Here is a 17,393-nt window from a genome sequence, read left to right as displayed (position 1 = left end):
CAGACTATATGAATAAACCAAAAATAATAAACGTATTACAATTTTTTAGGCCCATTTTAGGGGAAGCTGCAAGGATTGATAGCGTGCGTAAAAAATGATATTAATTATTGAGTATACTCTGCACGTTTAAAAAAATCATCCAAAACCTCTTGCTATTTTTTTGCCTCTCTTCTGCTGCTGCTGACAACATCAGAAGGACTCCCATTTTTGGCGTTTTGATAAAACAGCTGGCATTTTAAATAAATTAAAACCCTCATTTAATTCGTTCGATTTATTCTGTTCGCGCTTGATACATCCAGCACCGCGGCCTTGAGCTGACGTACAGCCGTGATGGATCGTGAATAAAGCGCTAAATGCATCGTGCATCGTGCATGGCCTTGGCGGGACGTACAACAAGATGGATCGTGAGTAAGGCGCTTAAGATCTGACCATAGAGTTTTTTTTAAATTAATCAGACAAAGATATTCTTTTCAGACACTAATGTTTTTAAGAGGTCAAGATTACGATATGATATACAGTAAACTTACCAAATTAAAATTTTTTGGCGAAAATGCTGGGAGTGGAATTGTGTGAATTGTTTTGTTTTGTTAATTTAGTCTTTCTTCAGGTTTGACGTATAATAATTATGACCGATATGAAATGTTTTAGTGAACCTTAGTTACGTTTTGTGATCTCGAGCTCATTTATAAAATAAAGTTTAATATAAAATTACATTATATACTGTAAAACCCACTATTAATAGTACACATTAACGGTATAGGATAAAATTATGAGCAAGCTTTCTCTTAAGCGTTGTTCGTTGACAGTAGGGATGTAAACCGGTTCGAAGAAAACCGGAGAAAAACCGGTTTTTATATATACCGATAAACACCGGTTTTTATTTAAGAATACCGGTTTTTAATTATGCGTTACATTCACAGTTCACGCCAGTGCTATCAGATCAAATATACATCTACCTAAAAACACCGTGTTTCAGACTCAAATTAACGTGAATTACATTTAAAAACTACAGTGCAATAACCACAATATGGTTGGTAGACTTTTAGCGTAGGAAATGAGGAACCTGACCCAAATATCCACATATCTGCACCCAACACTCAGAAATGGCTTTCGCCAACCAGAACACATGTTGTCTGCAAAGGAGATGGTGCGTCGTGAACTGGGGAATCTTCTTAAAGAATTTTCAATTGGCGCTTAATCATCGGAACAGCCAGAAGAAACCACAAAGAATTTGAAAAAGCCTGGTGTTCTGGATTTTTTGCATTTGTGAAAACGGGATATTCCGAACGCCACAGCGGCCGCAGTGAATATAGTGCGAATGTATATTGAGACTGAAGCCGCCACAGGAAACCACACCGAAATTGCTGGCATTTTTTGGATAAGCAATACTTATTTAAGGCCTTTTAACAAAATAGCATTTAAATACCTATCAGTCCCAGCAACTTCTGTGCCTTCCGAACGTATGTTTTCGACGTCGGGGTACGTGCTCCAGAAGGAGCAGGCTTCTGGATGACGCAGTGGACCAACTATGCTTCTTGCGTCATAATTTTGATTTAATACAATAAATAGTATTAAATCAAAAATAAAAAGCTTTTTGTTATTGTATAATATAAATGTGATCATTAAAAGCCTATATAAAAATATGCTCACCCAATTAATTGTATGAAGAAAACTCTTTGTTTGCACGTAAATTTGTTTTTTATTAAGTGATTATTTAACCTTTATGGAAAAAACCTAAAAATACCAAAAAAAACCGGTAATAAACCGGAGCCAGAAATTGTAATCGGTTCACATCACTAATTGACAGTTCCGAGAAACAAACACACAAATGGTTCCATACTCAATAGTATATAATACGCACTAGTATTTATCTATTCCAGTGATACCACACTAACACTAATTTTACTCTCGCTTTAGATTTAGGATTGCTTTTGCACTACGTATTGTATTGCTTGTCTCGCTTCTCGTCCTTCCATTGCAAGACAAAATAGTTAAAAATTAACAAAAAAGTACGCTGCACATCAGCTGAAGATCAACTCGCAATTTGAGACGTGAGATCGAAGTCTCAACTTTTGGCATCATCCGTAACTTGAGCTGATCGTAACAGAAACAAGTTATGTGATGAGCTAATTTGGGCTCTGGTAGAGCCCCTGGTCTACCCCACGTGTGATCGTTGTCTTCCATTCTGGTCTCCGACTTTTATAAGGCGATTATATAACGGTGTTTGTGCGAGCTTCCCAGGACTGAACTTAGCAGGGTCACCTGTTACGTCCTTAATAGTCAGCGGGCGTCCTCTTTGGGTCCTAGCCTAACTTATCACGCTCAATGAGCTTACCAAAACTTTCACCATAGGTTTTTTTTTATTGCGATTTATGCTAGTTGCAGTAAACGAACTCATGTCCCAACTGCTGTTAAATCGTTACCGGAGCCATGTATCAACAACGTAAGCGCATGTACCAACGTGTCCCACCTTGAGATATGAGTTCTAGCTCTCAGTTTTTACAGTACAGCAGCTGTCCACCCTTCAAACCAAAACGTAATTTACTGCTTCGCGGCAGAAATAGGCATCTAGTGGTACCTACCCATGCAGGTTCATAGGACACCTTCCCACCAGTAAAAGGTGGTAAGGCGTAGGTAGGCGCTCGACTTACTGTCAAGATGCTCCGTCACACAAGTGATTAGTCAGTTTCACTATTTATTTATCTTTTTAGTATAAGTAGATAAATTTGATAGATAGAAAACTAGTGGAAATTGTAGAAAATCGATTTAATAGTTTTCAGTAACCTCTAATTTATAGGTATTATGTACAGACATACTCTGCGGTAGGACGTGGTAGATTAGAAATTACTAGGTATATTGGTTGAGATAAATTAATGGACATCATTAATATAATCGATCGACCGTGACAGGTGCGTGACATACTGTGACTAATTTCAGGGAATGTGAAAAATTATTTACTCAGGATATCATTTAATAAATTTAAAAAAATACTAAAATTTTCTGTATACATTCAGATTTTCGTGTACGTGTATTTATGTGCCTTCTGCGCTAGATTTCAATAAGTAATGTGATAAAGAGAATGTGGCGTTATTTACGTTTCCTTTCACAGTGATAAGAATACGATAATAAGATAATTCGAAGGATTCTTAGCTTCGGACGAACTCGCTTCATATGGTAATAATTCATTGTTGTGTAACATTAATACTATAACTGTTTCAGGAGGTATGTTTGTATTGTGCACTTCGTGTTTGTTTATCGTTACAAGACGTATAAACAATAAATAAGTGTCTTCTCGTTTAAGCTGGTTATTTAAGTCATTGACAGATAATAATCAATTGTCCAGTAAAACACTTAATCAACTTATTGGCAAATGCTTTCAGATCGGGATCGGTAATTTAGTAGCGTTAATTGGAAGCAAAAAAAATTTTACTATTTTTCTTTTGGTTTGGTAATACCAACATTAATGACAGTGTTCTGTTACAGTATTTTTCACTCACAAAAAAACAGCATAGAAGCCCATTTAATTTCAAACTTATTACCATTAAAATCGTAATAAAAATTTAAACTTTATTCTATTTTGATTTTTTGATCATCAACCTAAATAATAAAGACAAACCAATTAATAATTCCATAGAATACTTCATACATATGGTTAAATTTTCAATACAATGTACAAAATAATTATCAATGTTACCTTTAAACTATAATTACTGCCTTATGGGACAAGTATTCCTAACACCCATAGCCCGTTCATTAAAATTTTCTAAAACATTAACTTCAATTATTCATGATACTGAATAAAATGTGAAAAGTAAAACTCCATATTTTATTTTTCTTTCCCAGAAATGTGCATTATTAAGATGAGACCACAGCCTAAATAAAACAATATTATGCTTCATTCAAAAGGTTTAACTAAGAGCATACACTATGAATGAAAATATATCTTCACTCACTGCTCCAATTTCTGTGTCCACATATCATCAACTGAGCTTAACAGGTAAGTTCAAATACATTTTGATCTAAACTGATTGAAAATTAATGTTGAAATATTTTTGCAAATGATATTAAATGAAATTATCAAATCTTCTAACACACATTGTATATTTTAGTGGAATCAGCAAATATAAAAAATTCAGGCTTGTTCAAACCAAATCCATACCTGCAAGTTATAATTGATGATAAAATATTGAGAAAGACTGAAGTTATAAGGAACACCTTGCATCCAAAATGGAAAGAAGATCTTACTATTTTGGTGACGCCACAATCGCAATTACTGTTCCGTCTCGCAGATTATCATAGCTTTAGGAAAGACAATGTGATTGGTGAAAAAAAAGTGAATCTATTAAAAGTTTTGTTTTACTGTAATGGGAAATGTGAGAATTTAGAACTTACATTAGGTGAGTTAAACTGAACCAGTTTCTGTTGAAATTAAGAATAATTGAAGATTATTTAATATAGCCTTATAAAACTCTCTTCACTGAGAATTCATTTTAAAATAAGTACAATTTTTCAATATAATAAGAATGTAAAAGAAAGACATTACAATATACAAAATTTGTGAAATTGTGCTTCTTATAAATTCAGTAAACAAGTAAAACAAAACTTGTTGTAATGTTTGCACTTTTTTAGATTTAATGAAAACATCTTCTCAAGAAAATACTACTGGAAATGCTGAGGTAAAAACAGCAGAACTGGTGTTGCTTCTAGATGGCTTAAGAATTGACCCTGGAGTGTTGACACAAACACGTGAATTACTTGGTGAAACGGTAAATACTGCAGTTCCCCTTAATGAAGGGGTGCGAGCCAGAATCAGAATGCGCAACAATCCTGAGACTGTTAGATCCATGATGCGATCACTAACACTTGGAGTAAGTTGATGTTTCTATTATTTGTATCATACAAAAATTTTAAAATAGAAACAATCCATCTACTACAACAAGGCTGCCTGGTTGAGTAATAACATTTATTCATGAATTATAATAATTTCCATGAAATTGTTCATGACTAATTTAAGCTTTCCCATTCTATTTTAAAAAGGTTTATCTTTTGATCTATTTATGTTTTAGTTTTAAATTACATTTTAAAATTTTGAGATTGTAAAGAATTTTCATTAAAGAGTAAAGATTTTTGTAGGCAGCGGCTTGGCTCTGCCCCTGGCATTGTTGAAGTCCATGGGCGACGGTAACCACTCACCATCAGGTGGGCCGTATGCTCGTCTGCCTACAAGGGCAATAAAAAAAAATAAAAAAAAGATATATTTTGCACATTCCATCAAAGTATAGTGTTTATATATATATTTTTTTTTTATTGCTTAGATGGGTGGACGAGCTTACAGCCCACCTGGTGTTAAGTGGTTACTGGAGCCCATAGACATCTAGAACGTAAATGCGCCACCCACCTTGAGATATAAGTTCTAAGGTCTCAAGTATAGTTACAACGGCTGCCCCACCCTTCAAACCGAAACGCATTACTGCTTCACGGCAGAAATAGGCAGGGTGGTGGTACCCACCCGCGCGGACTCACAAGAAGTCCTTCCACCAGTTATATGGTCAATACAACTAAGAAGAAAAAGTTAGTTCTGTATAAATTATTTTTTTCATTTTTAAAGCCACCTCCAGGACCTCCACCAATGAGCAATGGGTCTATACATTTACCGAGTACTGCAACACAGTCATCATCAGAAACTGCAGGCCCCTCACAGCAGTCACGCCTGCCTGGTACACAGGATCCAACATCAACACAGCCAACATCTGCTAATACTGCTTACCCTAATGCTGCTGAGGAGCCTTTGCCTCCTGGGTGGGAAATGAGATATGATGGTTATGGTAGACGGTAAGTATTCCAACTCATAAATATTTAACGCGTCTCATACTAGCTGGTAGATCTTTCAATTCGATTAACAATATACTGTTTGGTCAGTGTTCGAGAAGTTAGGAAAGTAAAAAAAAAGAATAAGTATGTACTTTCTTTAAATTCATTGGAGTATAAACTGATTAAAAATTATTTGATGTAAACGATAATACGTAACTATCTGCTACCGATATGTCGTGTCATTATCTATACTAATATATAAATCTACAGTGGTTTTTACAGACGTTCCATTATAACTACTGAACCATGCATCCGATTGACTTGAAACTTAGTATCCATGTAGAAAATACATGTACCTAATGGATAGGCTAATATTTATATAAGTGTTGGACTCCCTACACCAGTTGCGGGGGAGTTGATGTAGAGAATCTTTGTGGGGTTGAGAAATAATAATATTAATTTTAAATACCCAGCGAAGCAGACGGGTACAGCTAGTCTATACATATAAATAAAATTGGAGTGTCTTTTTGTAATATTGAGATAGTCTCTTTTTACTACATGCATATGAATATATATACGGTACAAACACCAAAATAACATTTTTTACAATTTTTGTCTGTCTGTCAGTCTGTCTTTCTGTCTGTTTTTTCCGGCTAATCTCTGGAACGGCTGGACCGATTTTGACGGGACTTTCACTGATAGGTAGCTGATGATATAAGGAGTAACTTAGGCTACTTTTTTTAGACTAGCTTCGCCCCGCGGCTTCACCCGCGGTACGACAATAACTGCGGGTAATAAAATGTAATGTTTCCGAAGCGAAGCGAGGGCGGGTCGCTAGTTATTAATAAAATGCTTGTGTATGTTTATAGGTACTATGTCGATCACAACACTCGGTCCACATCGTGGGAACGTCCGCAACCGTTGCCGGCAGGTTGGGAGGTACGGCGCGACGCTCGCGGGCGCGTGTACTACGTGGACCACAACACGCGCACGACCACGTGGCAGCGCCCCGACACCGAGCGGCTGGCGCGCTTCCAGCACTGGCGTGGCGAGCGGCGCCACGTGGTCGCGCAGGGCAACCAGCGCTTCCTCTACCCGCACGTGCAGCCGACGCACCAGCCCGACGGAGCCGAACACGAATCACAAACAGGTTCATTTTATTTCCATAAAATCTCTAATGTTAATTCTTTCTTTACATATGTGCAGTAGATAGTTAGTAGATAAATTCTACTTGTATTATTCAATATTGGGACATAACTATTTCACTATTCATATCCTATGATAGGTACTATAATAGGAAAAATATTCATTTATTTCACTGCTTTTTTTTAAATATCGAATATCATTGCTTTGATGAATTTTTACTGGTGGTAGGACCTCTTGTGAGTCCGCACGGGTAGGTACCACCGCTCTGCCTATTTCTGCCGTGAAGCAGTAATGCGTTTCGGTTTGAAGGGTGGGGCAGCCGTTGTAACTATACTGAGACCTTAGAACTTATATTATATAACTTATATCTCAAGGTGGGTGGCGCATTTACGTTGTAGATGTCCACGGGTTCCAGTAACCGCTTAATACCAGGTGGGCTGTGAGCTCTTCCACCCATCTAATCAATAAAAAAAAAATACAAGGTGTAAGACCACAGTTGCGAAAGCTGAAAAGATAACATAAATAATAAATAAATACCATGGAACTAAGAAAATTAACTCATTAAACAAAGAATAACACATTTATCGATATCGGAAGTACATAATATTTTTTGTGAATCCACAATCGTAAGCCTGTGGAAGCCGTCTGTCTCTGCAGCATACGAGTCCGCCGAACCGGACTTCAGCTCATTTCCTATTTTCAGACTAGCAGATTATCTAGATAATGCTATGGTCAATTTTCATATGTGTATTGACAATAGATGAAATTAGATTTTATCTTGTGAAAATTGTAGCATCGAGATTAAGTAGAACTAGAATAATTGAGTCGTCTATTATCAAAGGTGACAATCTGTGCATTTGGACAAATTTTTTTTATTGATATTTCAATACAGATTGATTTGAATATAATCGTCTCCTTCAAAGAATACGGTTCAAAACCTGCATTAAATAAAGGTTAATACTTAACCTGTTATTTATCTAAGATATCGTTCAGAAGAGTTTTGTGACTGCCAATGGAATACAAAGTCAATAATTCGTTTTTCTGATTTACCAATAATTATCAAAAAGTCACATTGCCGGCTTCGATAATAGTCGACTCAATTTTCCTAAACACGCATAAATTATTAAACAATTTTAAATTGTATCAACATTGCAGTTTGTAAACTTGAATATAGAAACCAACGTTTTCAACTTGTCATCTTACATGTGTCTATCTTTAACGGCTTATTTGTTTTATCTGAAAATAACAACTACCTTATCTTTATAATTCCTTTATGCTTGTTCTGAAGTGACGTATGCAGCAGGTACGTAAATATTACATCAAAATATTTCGTTATATCTGATCAATAGTTAGTTAATTAAATAAGTTTTTCCTTGGAATTTTTTTGGAATAAATTTTGATTGCGCCGATGAATGACGAATTCCCGGTCCGAGGGTGGTTACCGAAGACCGTAGACATTACAACATGACTTCCACCACCCACTGTGAGGTCAAGGTCCAAATTGTTTTGTATAACTACTCTCCCACCCTTCATACCAAGACGCACGACTGCTTTGCTGCAAATAGGCAGGAGGGTGTGGGTTTACAATACGTCAAAACACCAGTAAACGCTGGTTGGCAATCGTGGTACTTTGGTATAATACTCTGAGAACTATGCTGCCCATAATCCGGTGAATATCTTAGTCGTCTTTTACGACGCTCTCGGGAAGAGATGAGGTCATGCTTTTTTTTACCACACAGCCATGTCATTAGCTTAAAGGGTATTTTAATTTTCAGAATAGTTAGCCCAAGACAAAACGTAATAAAATATTAGTGTCGATAATATTTTTATTAAAAGTAAAAAGCTGTCAGCGCTATGATAGCTTTTTACTTTTAATAAAAATATTAACAACAACTCATTGACCACGTCCGGTTAGCGAAGTCTACCTTCACCACAACGAATAGGGTCACTCTGAGACATGGGTTGAATTACTAATAGCATAATACGGTATGGTGACAAGATTACAACGGAACGCACAATTTCTACACGACAGATATAGGCTCGTAACATCGCCTCTTTTTTTGCTTATTCATAAGGTTACCTAACTCCACCCATTAACTAATGGGGAGGTAATACTCGTAGTAGTAGCTCGACAAGGCCGAGTCGCGTCTTTTGTTTAGCAACCGTTCGCTTCCATTTTCATCTATACTAATATTATAAAGAGGAAAGATTTGTTTGTTTGTTTGTATTGAATAGGCTCCGAAACTACTGAACCGATTTGAATCTTTGACTGTTTGGACGCTGCAATATTCCTGAGTGACATAAGTATAATCTTTTTTTGAAAAAAGTTAGGGATCCTTACTAAAACTCCAATAATGTAACCCAAAGTGTAAAAAAATTAGTACCTAAAACATTTTTTACAACGCGTGCCCTGCGAAAACTATTGATGGTAGAATAAAATAATGTACTATGACTTGTAGAACACATTATTATTTACAAAAAGCGTGGCGACAGCATATGTCTAACTATTATAGTTATGTCGTAATAGGTGTTCTTTTATTTAAAAAAATAAAACAACCTCAAATATCGTTGAAATTTTTGTTAAAGACCCGAACGGAGCCGGAGCGGGCCGCTTGTATAGGTAATAAAATAATGACCTTCACAAACGCCTTATTTCTAATTATTATTAGGAGTGGCGGGCGCAGGTGGTGGGTCCACTCCTGCCCCGGATGACGGTCTGGGCGCACTGCCCGCCGGGTGGGAGCGTCGTGTGCAGCCCGACGGACGCGTATACTACGTTAACCACAAGAACCGCACCACACAATGGGAGGACCCACGAACCCAGGTCGGTCATAGATCACAAGGCTCAATTTATAACTCCACTTTTTTATTTATTGCTTAGGTGTGTGGACGAGCTCACAGCCCACCTGGTGTTAAGAGTGGTTACTGGAGCTCATAGGCATCTACGACGTAAATGCGCCACCCACCTTGAGATATAAGTTCTAAGGTCTCAAGTATAGTTACAACGGCTGCCCCACCCTTCAAACCGAAACGCAATACTGCGTCACGGCAGAAATAGGCGGGCTGGTTCTACTAAAGGTTCTGAATTATAGGCATTCTCGTCATACACTTTTATAACAATAAATCGGTATATTGAAATGACACATAAGGCACAGCCTAAACTGGTGTACCAGGAGGTATGAAATCTGGAAAAAAACTTCTTTAGTATCCTAGGTGTACTTCATTCCGGACGAAAATATTTATTTAAGTCATGTTCATAACTTTACTCTACTGTATCGTACTCTATTGCTACATTCTATTGTACTTTACTGTATCTCTTACTCACTTTTATAGCTAGCTGAGCGAACCATAGTGGAACTTGGCCTTTAAAATGAGATTAGACTTGCATCAGTATATTTTTGTTCCGACGCTCTCAATCCTAAAATCAGTAACATATTCGTGTAAAATATTAAGAGTGTATAATATATTCCATATATTTGTTGGATTAGAGATTTTGTGCGGTAGGTAACAAAGATGGTTTTTTTTTCCTACCTAAGCTGAGAGCCTTGAGAGGCTATATCAGCGTAACCTTAACTAGTAGGTGAGTTCACGGGGCTCAAAACTGACGACGTTGCTAACACGAACCCTAGCAAGAGCCGTGCTTCGCAGAATCTACCACCGGATCGGAAACGCGACCCACTAAGAAGATCCGGCGAGAAACTCAGTGCGCTGTGTCTGAGGGTTAAACAAAGATGGATTGAAACTTTCGCATTTCATTGTATTCGGTCGCAGGGGCAAGAGGTGAGCGGCGTGGAAGAAGTTCTGCCAGCGGGCTGGGAGATCCGCTTCACAGAGGAAGGCACGCGGTACTTCGTGGACCACAACACGCGCACCACCACGTTCCAGGACCCGCGGCCGGGCGCGCCGCAGGGCCCGCAGGGAGCGTACGGCGTGCCCCGCGCCTACGAACGATCCTTCCGCTGGAAGCTCAGCCAGTTCCGTTATCTCTGCCAGAGTAACGCGCTACCCAGCCACATCAAGATTACACTCTCGCGGCAGACACTCTTCGAAGACTCCTACCATCAGGTGAGTAATTTGGATCGTGATACAATGATATCGTACCCTTGTGTGTTGCCCAATGATTTGTCTAAAATATTTTCAATCTAAATGTCATGTTAACATAACATATTATTACAATTTATTCGATGAACTTTGAAATTCGAATAAAATTCATATTTATTTCCTTGATAAATAAAGTTTTCGACGTTGCAGTGTTTATATGTAGTTGTTTTTTTTTTTAATTTCAGATAATGAGGCTACCTGCTTACGAACTCCGCCGACGGCTTTACATAATATTCCGCGGAGAGGAAGGGCTGGACTACGGTGGAGTCAGTCGAGAGTGGTTTTTCCTTTTGTCGCACGAAGTTTTGAATCCCATGTACTGTCTGTTCGAGTACGCGAACAAGAACAACTACAGCCTCCAGATCAATCCCGCCAGCTACGTGAACCCCGACCATCTGCTGTATTTTAAATTTATCGGAAGATTTATAGCGATGGCACTGTATCATGGCAGATTCATATATTCCGGGTTCACGATGCCCTTCTACAAGCGAATGTTGAATAAGAAGTTGACGATGAAAGATATCGAGTCGATCGACCCAGAGTTCTACAACTCGCTTGTATGGATCAAGGACAACAACATCGACGACTGCGGTCTTGAGATGTGGTACAGCGTTGATTTTGAGGTTCTCGGTCAAGTCATACACCACGAACTGAAACCGGGCGGCGACAAGGAACGCGTTACTGAAGTAAGTTGATTTTTAATTTAAAATTAAAATAGTTTACTTAATAATCAAGACAAGTTTCTCGCTGGATCAGAGCTAGATCAGATGTTAGCAAAGTCTCCTAGGCTGAGCACCGTGAGATCACCTATACGTTCGGTGAAGGTATTCATACATAAGTATATAACTTTTTAAGGTTTTATTAGCTGTAGGTAAGAAAAAAAGGAAACAAGTTATTATCAAACAGAACCGCGAAAGATTTTGATTTTGGAAACAAATGATTCCTGTTTCAACTGTTTTGAAGCGGCACTGTGTTTTCCTCCAACTCTAAATGAACTATTTCAATTAGAAAGATAACACATAAGAGAGCTGTAGAGGTGGTCTAGTCTGGCGGCGTTGTCGTGCGATGCGTGTATTTCTTTAATAACACGTAATTTTCAGATAAATAAAGAACAGTATTTACAACTAGTCACACAATGGCGCATGACGAGGGGCATCGAAGAACAAACAACGGCCTTCCTCGATGGTTTTAATGAGGTAATTTAATTTAAAAATAATATTAATAAACTACGCGCTATTTTCGTTCTGCTCATCCTCACAGCATTGTATCAAAACTGGCATGTCATGTAATGTTTTAAAAAACACTAAGTAGCCAAGTTGTGTTTAAGTTTAATGTGTAAATAAAACACTAATGATTCGATGAAAGCAAGCCTAAAAATATGATGAAGTTTTCACTTGAGGTCAAATTTCAAGTTACGAAGAACAATTCCCAAAGGGACCCTCTTCTGAAGTTTTCCTGCTTCACTCGAAAAACCAACCACCGAATCAGAGTCGAACAAAATCGAGCGAATTCCAAAAACTATATTCTGTAATATACGTATATTTTTTCAAATAATATATGCTTCTTTTGTAAGGAATCAATTCTTTAAAATAATGACCAGCGTAAATATTTATAGATTTCCTTGTTGAGCATTGCACTCAATATTACAACCGATATTATGAAACGAAATTTACTCTTACCACGTACAGGGTGTTACGTTTCAAGGTTACAAATAAAAAAAACATTCCAACAAATTCTCAATACATTTGTTTTTTATTATTATAGTGTACGACTATTATAATTTTTTCATTGTGTAGTTTACAGCTTACTACAGACAGGCAGGCGTCTGGGGACCACGAAAACTGTAAAGTAATCGAAATATCGGGACTGATATAATAATAATAATAAATAATGCGACATTAAACCGTAAACGGAGTTCTAATAAAGTCTACAACAGTTTATTTTTTTGTTATAAGAGGATATCGGGTATGAGCACAGAAGGAAAAACTGGGTTTTCTATCGAAATCGACATTCCTATTATCTTGTTTCGCAGGCGACCAATTAAAATTAGTTTGTCCTAACATAACTATACAAAAGATAAAAAAAGTGTGTAAATTAAACAGGGTGGCCGTCCATGCTTGTACATTTGCATTTTACTATGCTCTTATAATGTATGTATATGCTCGATGTCTGTGTGTTTAGTGCGAGTTTTTTAACGTTATCGATCACTTAAAAGCTAACTCAAATTTGTATGGAGCCGGAAAGTTTGCCGCTAGGGGTGCAGTTCCAAATGCATACAAATTTGAGTTAACTTTTACGCGATCGAGAACGTTAAAAAACTCGCACTAAGCACATTGAAAAAGGCGAAATAATGGGCTCTTTTTATAATTTTAGTAGGTTTCTTATTGTTGTAATTATTAATTTATGATGAAAAATAAACCGATAGAGGCATGACAGGGTTAGTCGTAGTAGTAAATCGCATTAAAATATTTGCTTTGACATCGTTAGTCAAGGAGAAACGTAAAACACACACACACACACACACACACACACACACACACACACACACACACACACACACACACACACACACACACACACACACACACACACACAAACGCGCCCGCACGCACGTGATTCGTAATCCATTTTGAGCTTAGTAACTAGTGGGAAATAAAAATACAAAATGTCGTCAGGTGGTGCCCCTCGAGTGGTTGAAGTACTTCGACGAACGCGAATTGGAATTGATGCTGTGCGGCATGCAGGAGGTCGATGTCGACGACTGGCAACGGAACACGATTTATAGACATTACACGCGGACCAGCAAACAAGTTATGTGGTTTTGGCAGGTACGTTTCTTTAACGCACATAATATATTTATATTCCTCTAGGTGTTGAAACCTTTGAAGCGAATAATTCAAAATACATGACTTCATTAATGAATAATGACTTATTAGAGAAATTTGAAATTGTTCTTTAAACCCATCTTCCAATAAAATTTTATTTTTAAATAATAACTAGCTGACCCGGCAGACTTCGTAGTGCCTCAATCGATAAATAAAAGACCTAAAGTTTTGTATAAAATAAACATTTTCATATTTATCTACCTTTTAAACCTTCTCTGGACTTTCACAAATAATTCAAGAACAAAATTAGCCAAATCGGTCCAGCCGTTCTCGAATTTTAGCGAGACTAACGAACAGCAATTCATTTATATATATATATATATATATAGATAAATAATAATTTAATTATTATAAAAAAGTAAAAAAAGCCCACATCTATTTCATACAAGTAAATGAACTGAAGCGACTGGTTAAAATGTCATAATCAATCACAGCCTATATAGGCTGATACAATTCAAAAGACACAATAACTTCACTGACCTAGAAGTATAATTTACTCTGCTACATAATTATTTATTTTCGAAAAAGAATAAGGGTTCTGCTCTCAATAAGAATACCTATCAAATTGTGAACAAAATTCGATACATTGGATTCCGATTCATACTAGTGAAAGTTACGCAGTGTGGCTGGATATGGCTAGATTTCAATATTAGACTAGAGTGGTAAGAGTCGAACGTTTACAATAAACAGGGAAATGCGAGGATGTGTTACCGTAGTTGTAGAAGAATTATTCCATTCCCGATGTCCTAATCTTCAATCCTGCACTTTCACCCGCCATTTTTTCGACCGAATTTAAAGGATATTATATTCGGTTCCATCAGATCCAGTAACCTTTGCATTAGACGTCTTCAGCTCTAACACTAGGAGCAGGCTTAGGGACCCCGGTAACCGTACTCATCGAACTCGACAAAGAGGTCGACGTGCAACCTAACCCATGCATCAGCCCACTAAGTTTCTCGCCGGATCTTCTCAGCGGGTCGCGATTCCGATCCGGTAGTAAATTAATTCGCGAAGAAATTGCTCTTGAGTTTTTAGGCCTCCTCCGGAGGCGCTCGGGCAGCTGTTAGCAAATCCCACCCCTCCTGGCTGAGCCTTTGCCCACCTGTCCTGGTGAAACTGGAAAGGCCTCCAGGCCACCAGTAATCTTTCAATCATAAAAAAAAGATATTATTCTGTTCGGCTATTATCGGAAAATACTATCCAACCACGGTCACTTCGTACTTACACTTAAACATATTCAGTCTGTTCTACTCGTAGTTGTATTAGTATTTGCTAACTTAACTCTCACACTAATTGGTAAAATTAAACCGAGCAAGGTAGCGTATTTCTATAAGTACAGTATTTCTATACTTAATATATATTATATTATAAAGAGGAAAGATTTGTTTGTTTGTTTGTTTGTTTCGAATAGGCTCCGAAACTACTAGACCGATTTGAAAAATTCTTTTTCCATTAGAAGCCGACATTGTCCCTGATGAACATAGGCTACTTTTTTTTTATTTTTTTTATTTAATTTTTTTATGTTTCATGTGTGTTTTAATGTTTCCGAAGCGAAGCGAGGGCGGGTCGCTAGTTCTATTATATTTAAAGAAGCAGTCTTTACTTTTGTGCATTATATTTTGTCCCAATGCCTATGCAAGAACACATTTCTCTCTTTGATTTTGTCTAAATAAAACAGCACGAATATTTATACAAATATATCATTTTAGATGTCAGTGAAAAAGTATTACCACGTTGAACGAATTGTACAATATAGTCTTTTCACTATATCTTTTTTCAGTTTGTAAGGCAAATGGATAATGAAAAACGAGCACGATTACTTCAGTTTGTGACGGGTACATGCAGAGTTCCAGTAGGTGGCTTTGCGGAATTAATGGGCTCTAATGGACCCCAAAGATTTTGTATAGAAAAGGTATTTTAGTATCACAATAATAAGAATAAAAATAATAGTAATAAATAATTGTAACGGATTCCAAAAGTACTGGAGATTTCATATTGAAATCAAATTGGTACCGTTACGTTAAATATGATAGCATCCTTTAGATTTGAATTTTACTTGTATAATGCTTGTTATTTTGTGGCAATGTTTACCTGATAATGCCAAAATCAATCCATACTTCAATCAAATAGATTAAGTGAAGCGCCGGGATAAGGCATACGGATTACCTCCAGCCATTAAACAATATTTGTATTGGATTTAACTCATAGACTTTTTGTCATGGACTGTGGCTGTGTTTTTTCAGGTTGGCAAAGACACATGGCTGCCGCGGTCGCATACTTGTTTCAACAGACTCGACCTCCCTCCGTATAAAAGTTACGAACAGCTGTGCGAGAAACTGAACTACGCAATAGAAGAAACTGAAGGATTTGGACAAGAATGATTTAATTGTATAAATGATGTTAGATAATATAGTGGATAATGTAAATTATTGTCACATTGAAATTACTCTGCACCAGCTCGTCAATAAAAATATCATTCACCAATGGAATTGGTGCTGGTAATAAAAGACCAACCAAATAATTATTACATATTTTATGAATATTTTGTAACAATACTTAGCTGTCATATAATTTTATGTAGATATCATTAGTATTTTATCAGTTGTGTAAGATATATTTGTTTTTAAACTATAATATTTAAACAATGTTCGTTTACGAAGTTCAATAAATAATTATTAAAACAGTGTTCAAATTTTGTATTTTTTTTTTTTTGTAAAAATGATAGCTAGGTAAAGATGATCAATCACCGTTAATCGTGTGGCAAGTGGCATTTTCTCTTTAGGGGTCTTAAGAAGGTGCTTGTATTACAACAATGGAGTAAATATAAATATGATCTCTATTGTCATAGTTACTCCTTAACAAGAGGAGCGTTGTGAGCTCGTCTACCTGTCTGCAGCACTTAAAAATTACTTACATTGCAATTTGATTAACTCTTAATGAATGGAGCAGAGCTCTTTGGTGTGTATTTACAACGAGACCAACCACAAATAAAACGCAAGATCCTATTGAAAATTTTAATGTCTGCTCATAATAGCGATATATAATAGGTGCAAAAATAACCACGACTTAATTAAAATTGATCTAAAAAATAAGTACATACATATATTATATATCTATGATGATGACAAAGATAACGGGTGTCGCTAGTAGACCAGCTAGCCAACACATAAATTACCCTTCCATGCTCTGCCTTTTTCATCGGCGTGAGACGGTGGACGCCTAAATAGCAGTGTTAGACTTCGTAGAATGTTGAATACAGCATGACAGAACTGAGGACGAATGAAGACGCCTGGAATTTGTAAGGTGCACATGGGCATTGGCGTATATTTTTTTTCTAGCCTTGAGAGACTATGTCAGCGTAACCCTAACGTGTAGGTAAACTCTCGGGGCTCAAACCTGGAGGCGTTGCTAACACTAGCCCTAGCAAGAGCAATGCTTCGCAAAATTTAC

At 37.0% G+C, this 17,393-nt stretch overlaps 1 protein-coding gene across 6 annotated transcripts; it reads left to right on the top strand.

The window, feature by feature from the left end:
* The first annotated feature begins 2,811 nt into the window (after positions 1 to 2,811).
* On the top strand, positions 2,812 to 16,635 carry Su(dx) (Suppressor of deltex). 6 transcript variants are annotated; one of them, XM_028185059.2, is made up of 15 exons: positions 2,880 to 3,022; positions 3,110 to 3,174; positions 3,844 to 3,997; positions 4,110 to 4,397; positions 4,630 to 4,868; positions 5,609 to 5,832; positions 6,681 to 6,961; positions 8,246 to 8,260; positions 9,627 to 9,781; positions 10,729 to 11,022; positions 11,244 to 11,744; positions 12,159 to 12,254; positions 13,734 to 13,886; positions 15,724 to 15,855; positions 16,187 to 16,635. In XM_028185059.2, the coding sequence occupies exons 3-15, from the start codon at positions 3,928 to 3,930 to the stop codon at positions 16,322 to 16,324; spliced, it is 2,586 nt and encodes an 861-aa protein (XP_028040860.2). In that variant the 5' UTR covers positions 2,880 to 3,022; positions 3,110 to 3,174; positions 3,844 to 3,927; the 3' UTR covers positions 16,325 to 16,635. The 6 variants fall into 6 exon arrangements, with proteins under 6 accessions (XP_089596407.1, XP_089596406.1, XP_028040860.2 ...); XM_028185060.2 differs by having other exon boundaries at positions 2,892 to 2,909; XM_089740281.1 differs by lacking the exon at positions 8,246 to 8,260 and having other exon boundaries at positions 2,812 to 2,909.
* The last annotated feature ends 758 nt before the right edge of the window (positions 16,636 to 17,393 follow it).

Source organism: Bombyx mandarina, chromosome 04, assembly GCF_030267445.1.
Source record: "Bombyx mandarina strain Sakado chromosome 04, ASM3026744v2".
NCBI lineage: Eukaryota > Metazoa > Arthropoda > Insecta > Lepidoptera > Bombycidae > Bombyx > Bombyx mandarina.
Note: the sequence above shows the minus strand (reverse complement) of the source record. Positions and strands in the feature narration are given on the sequence as shown.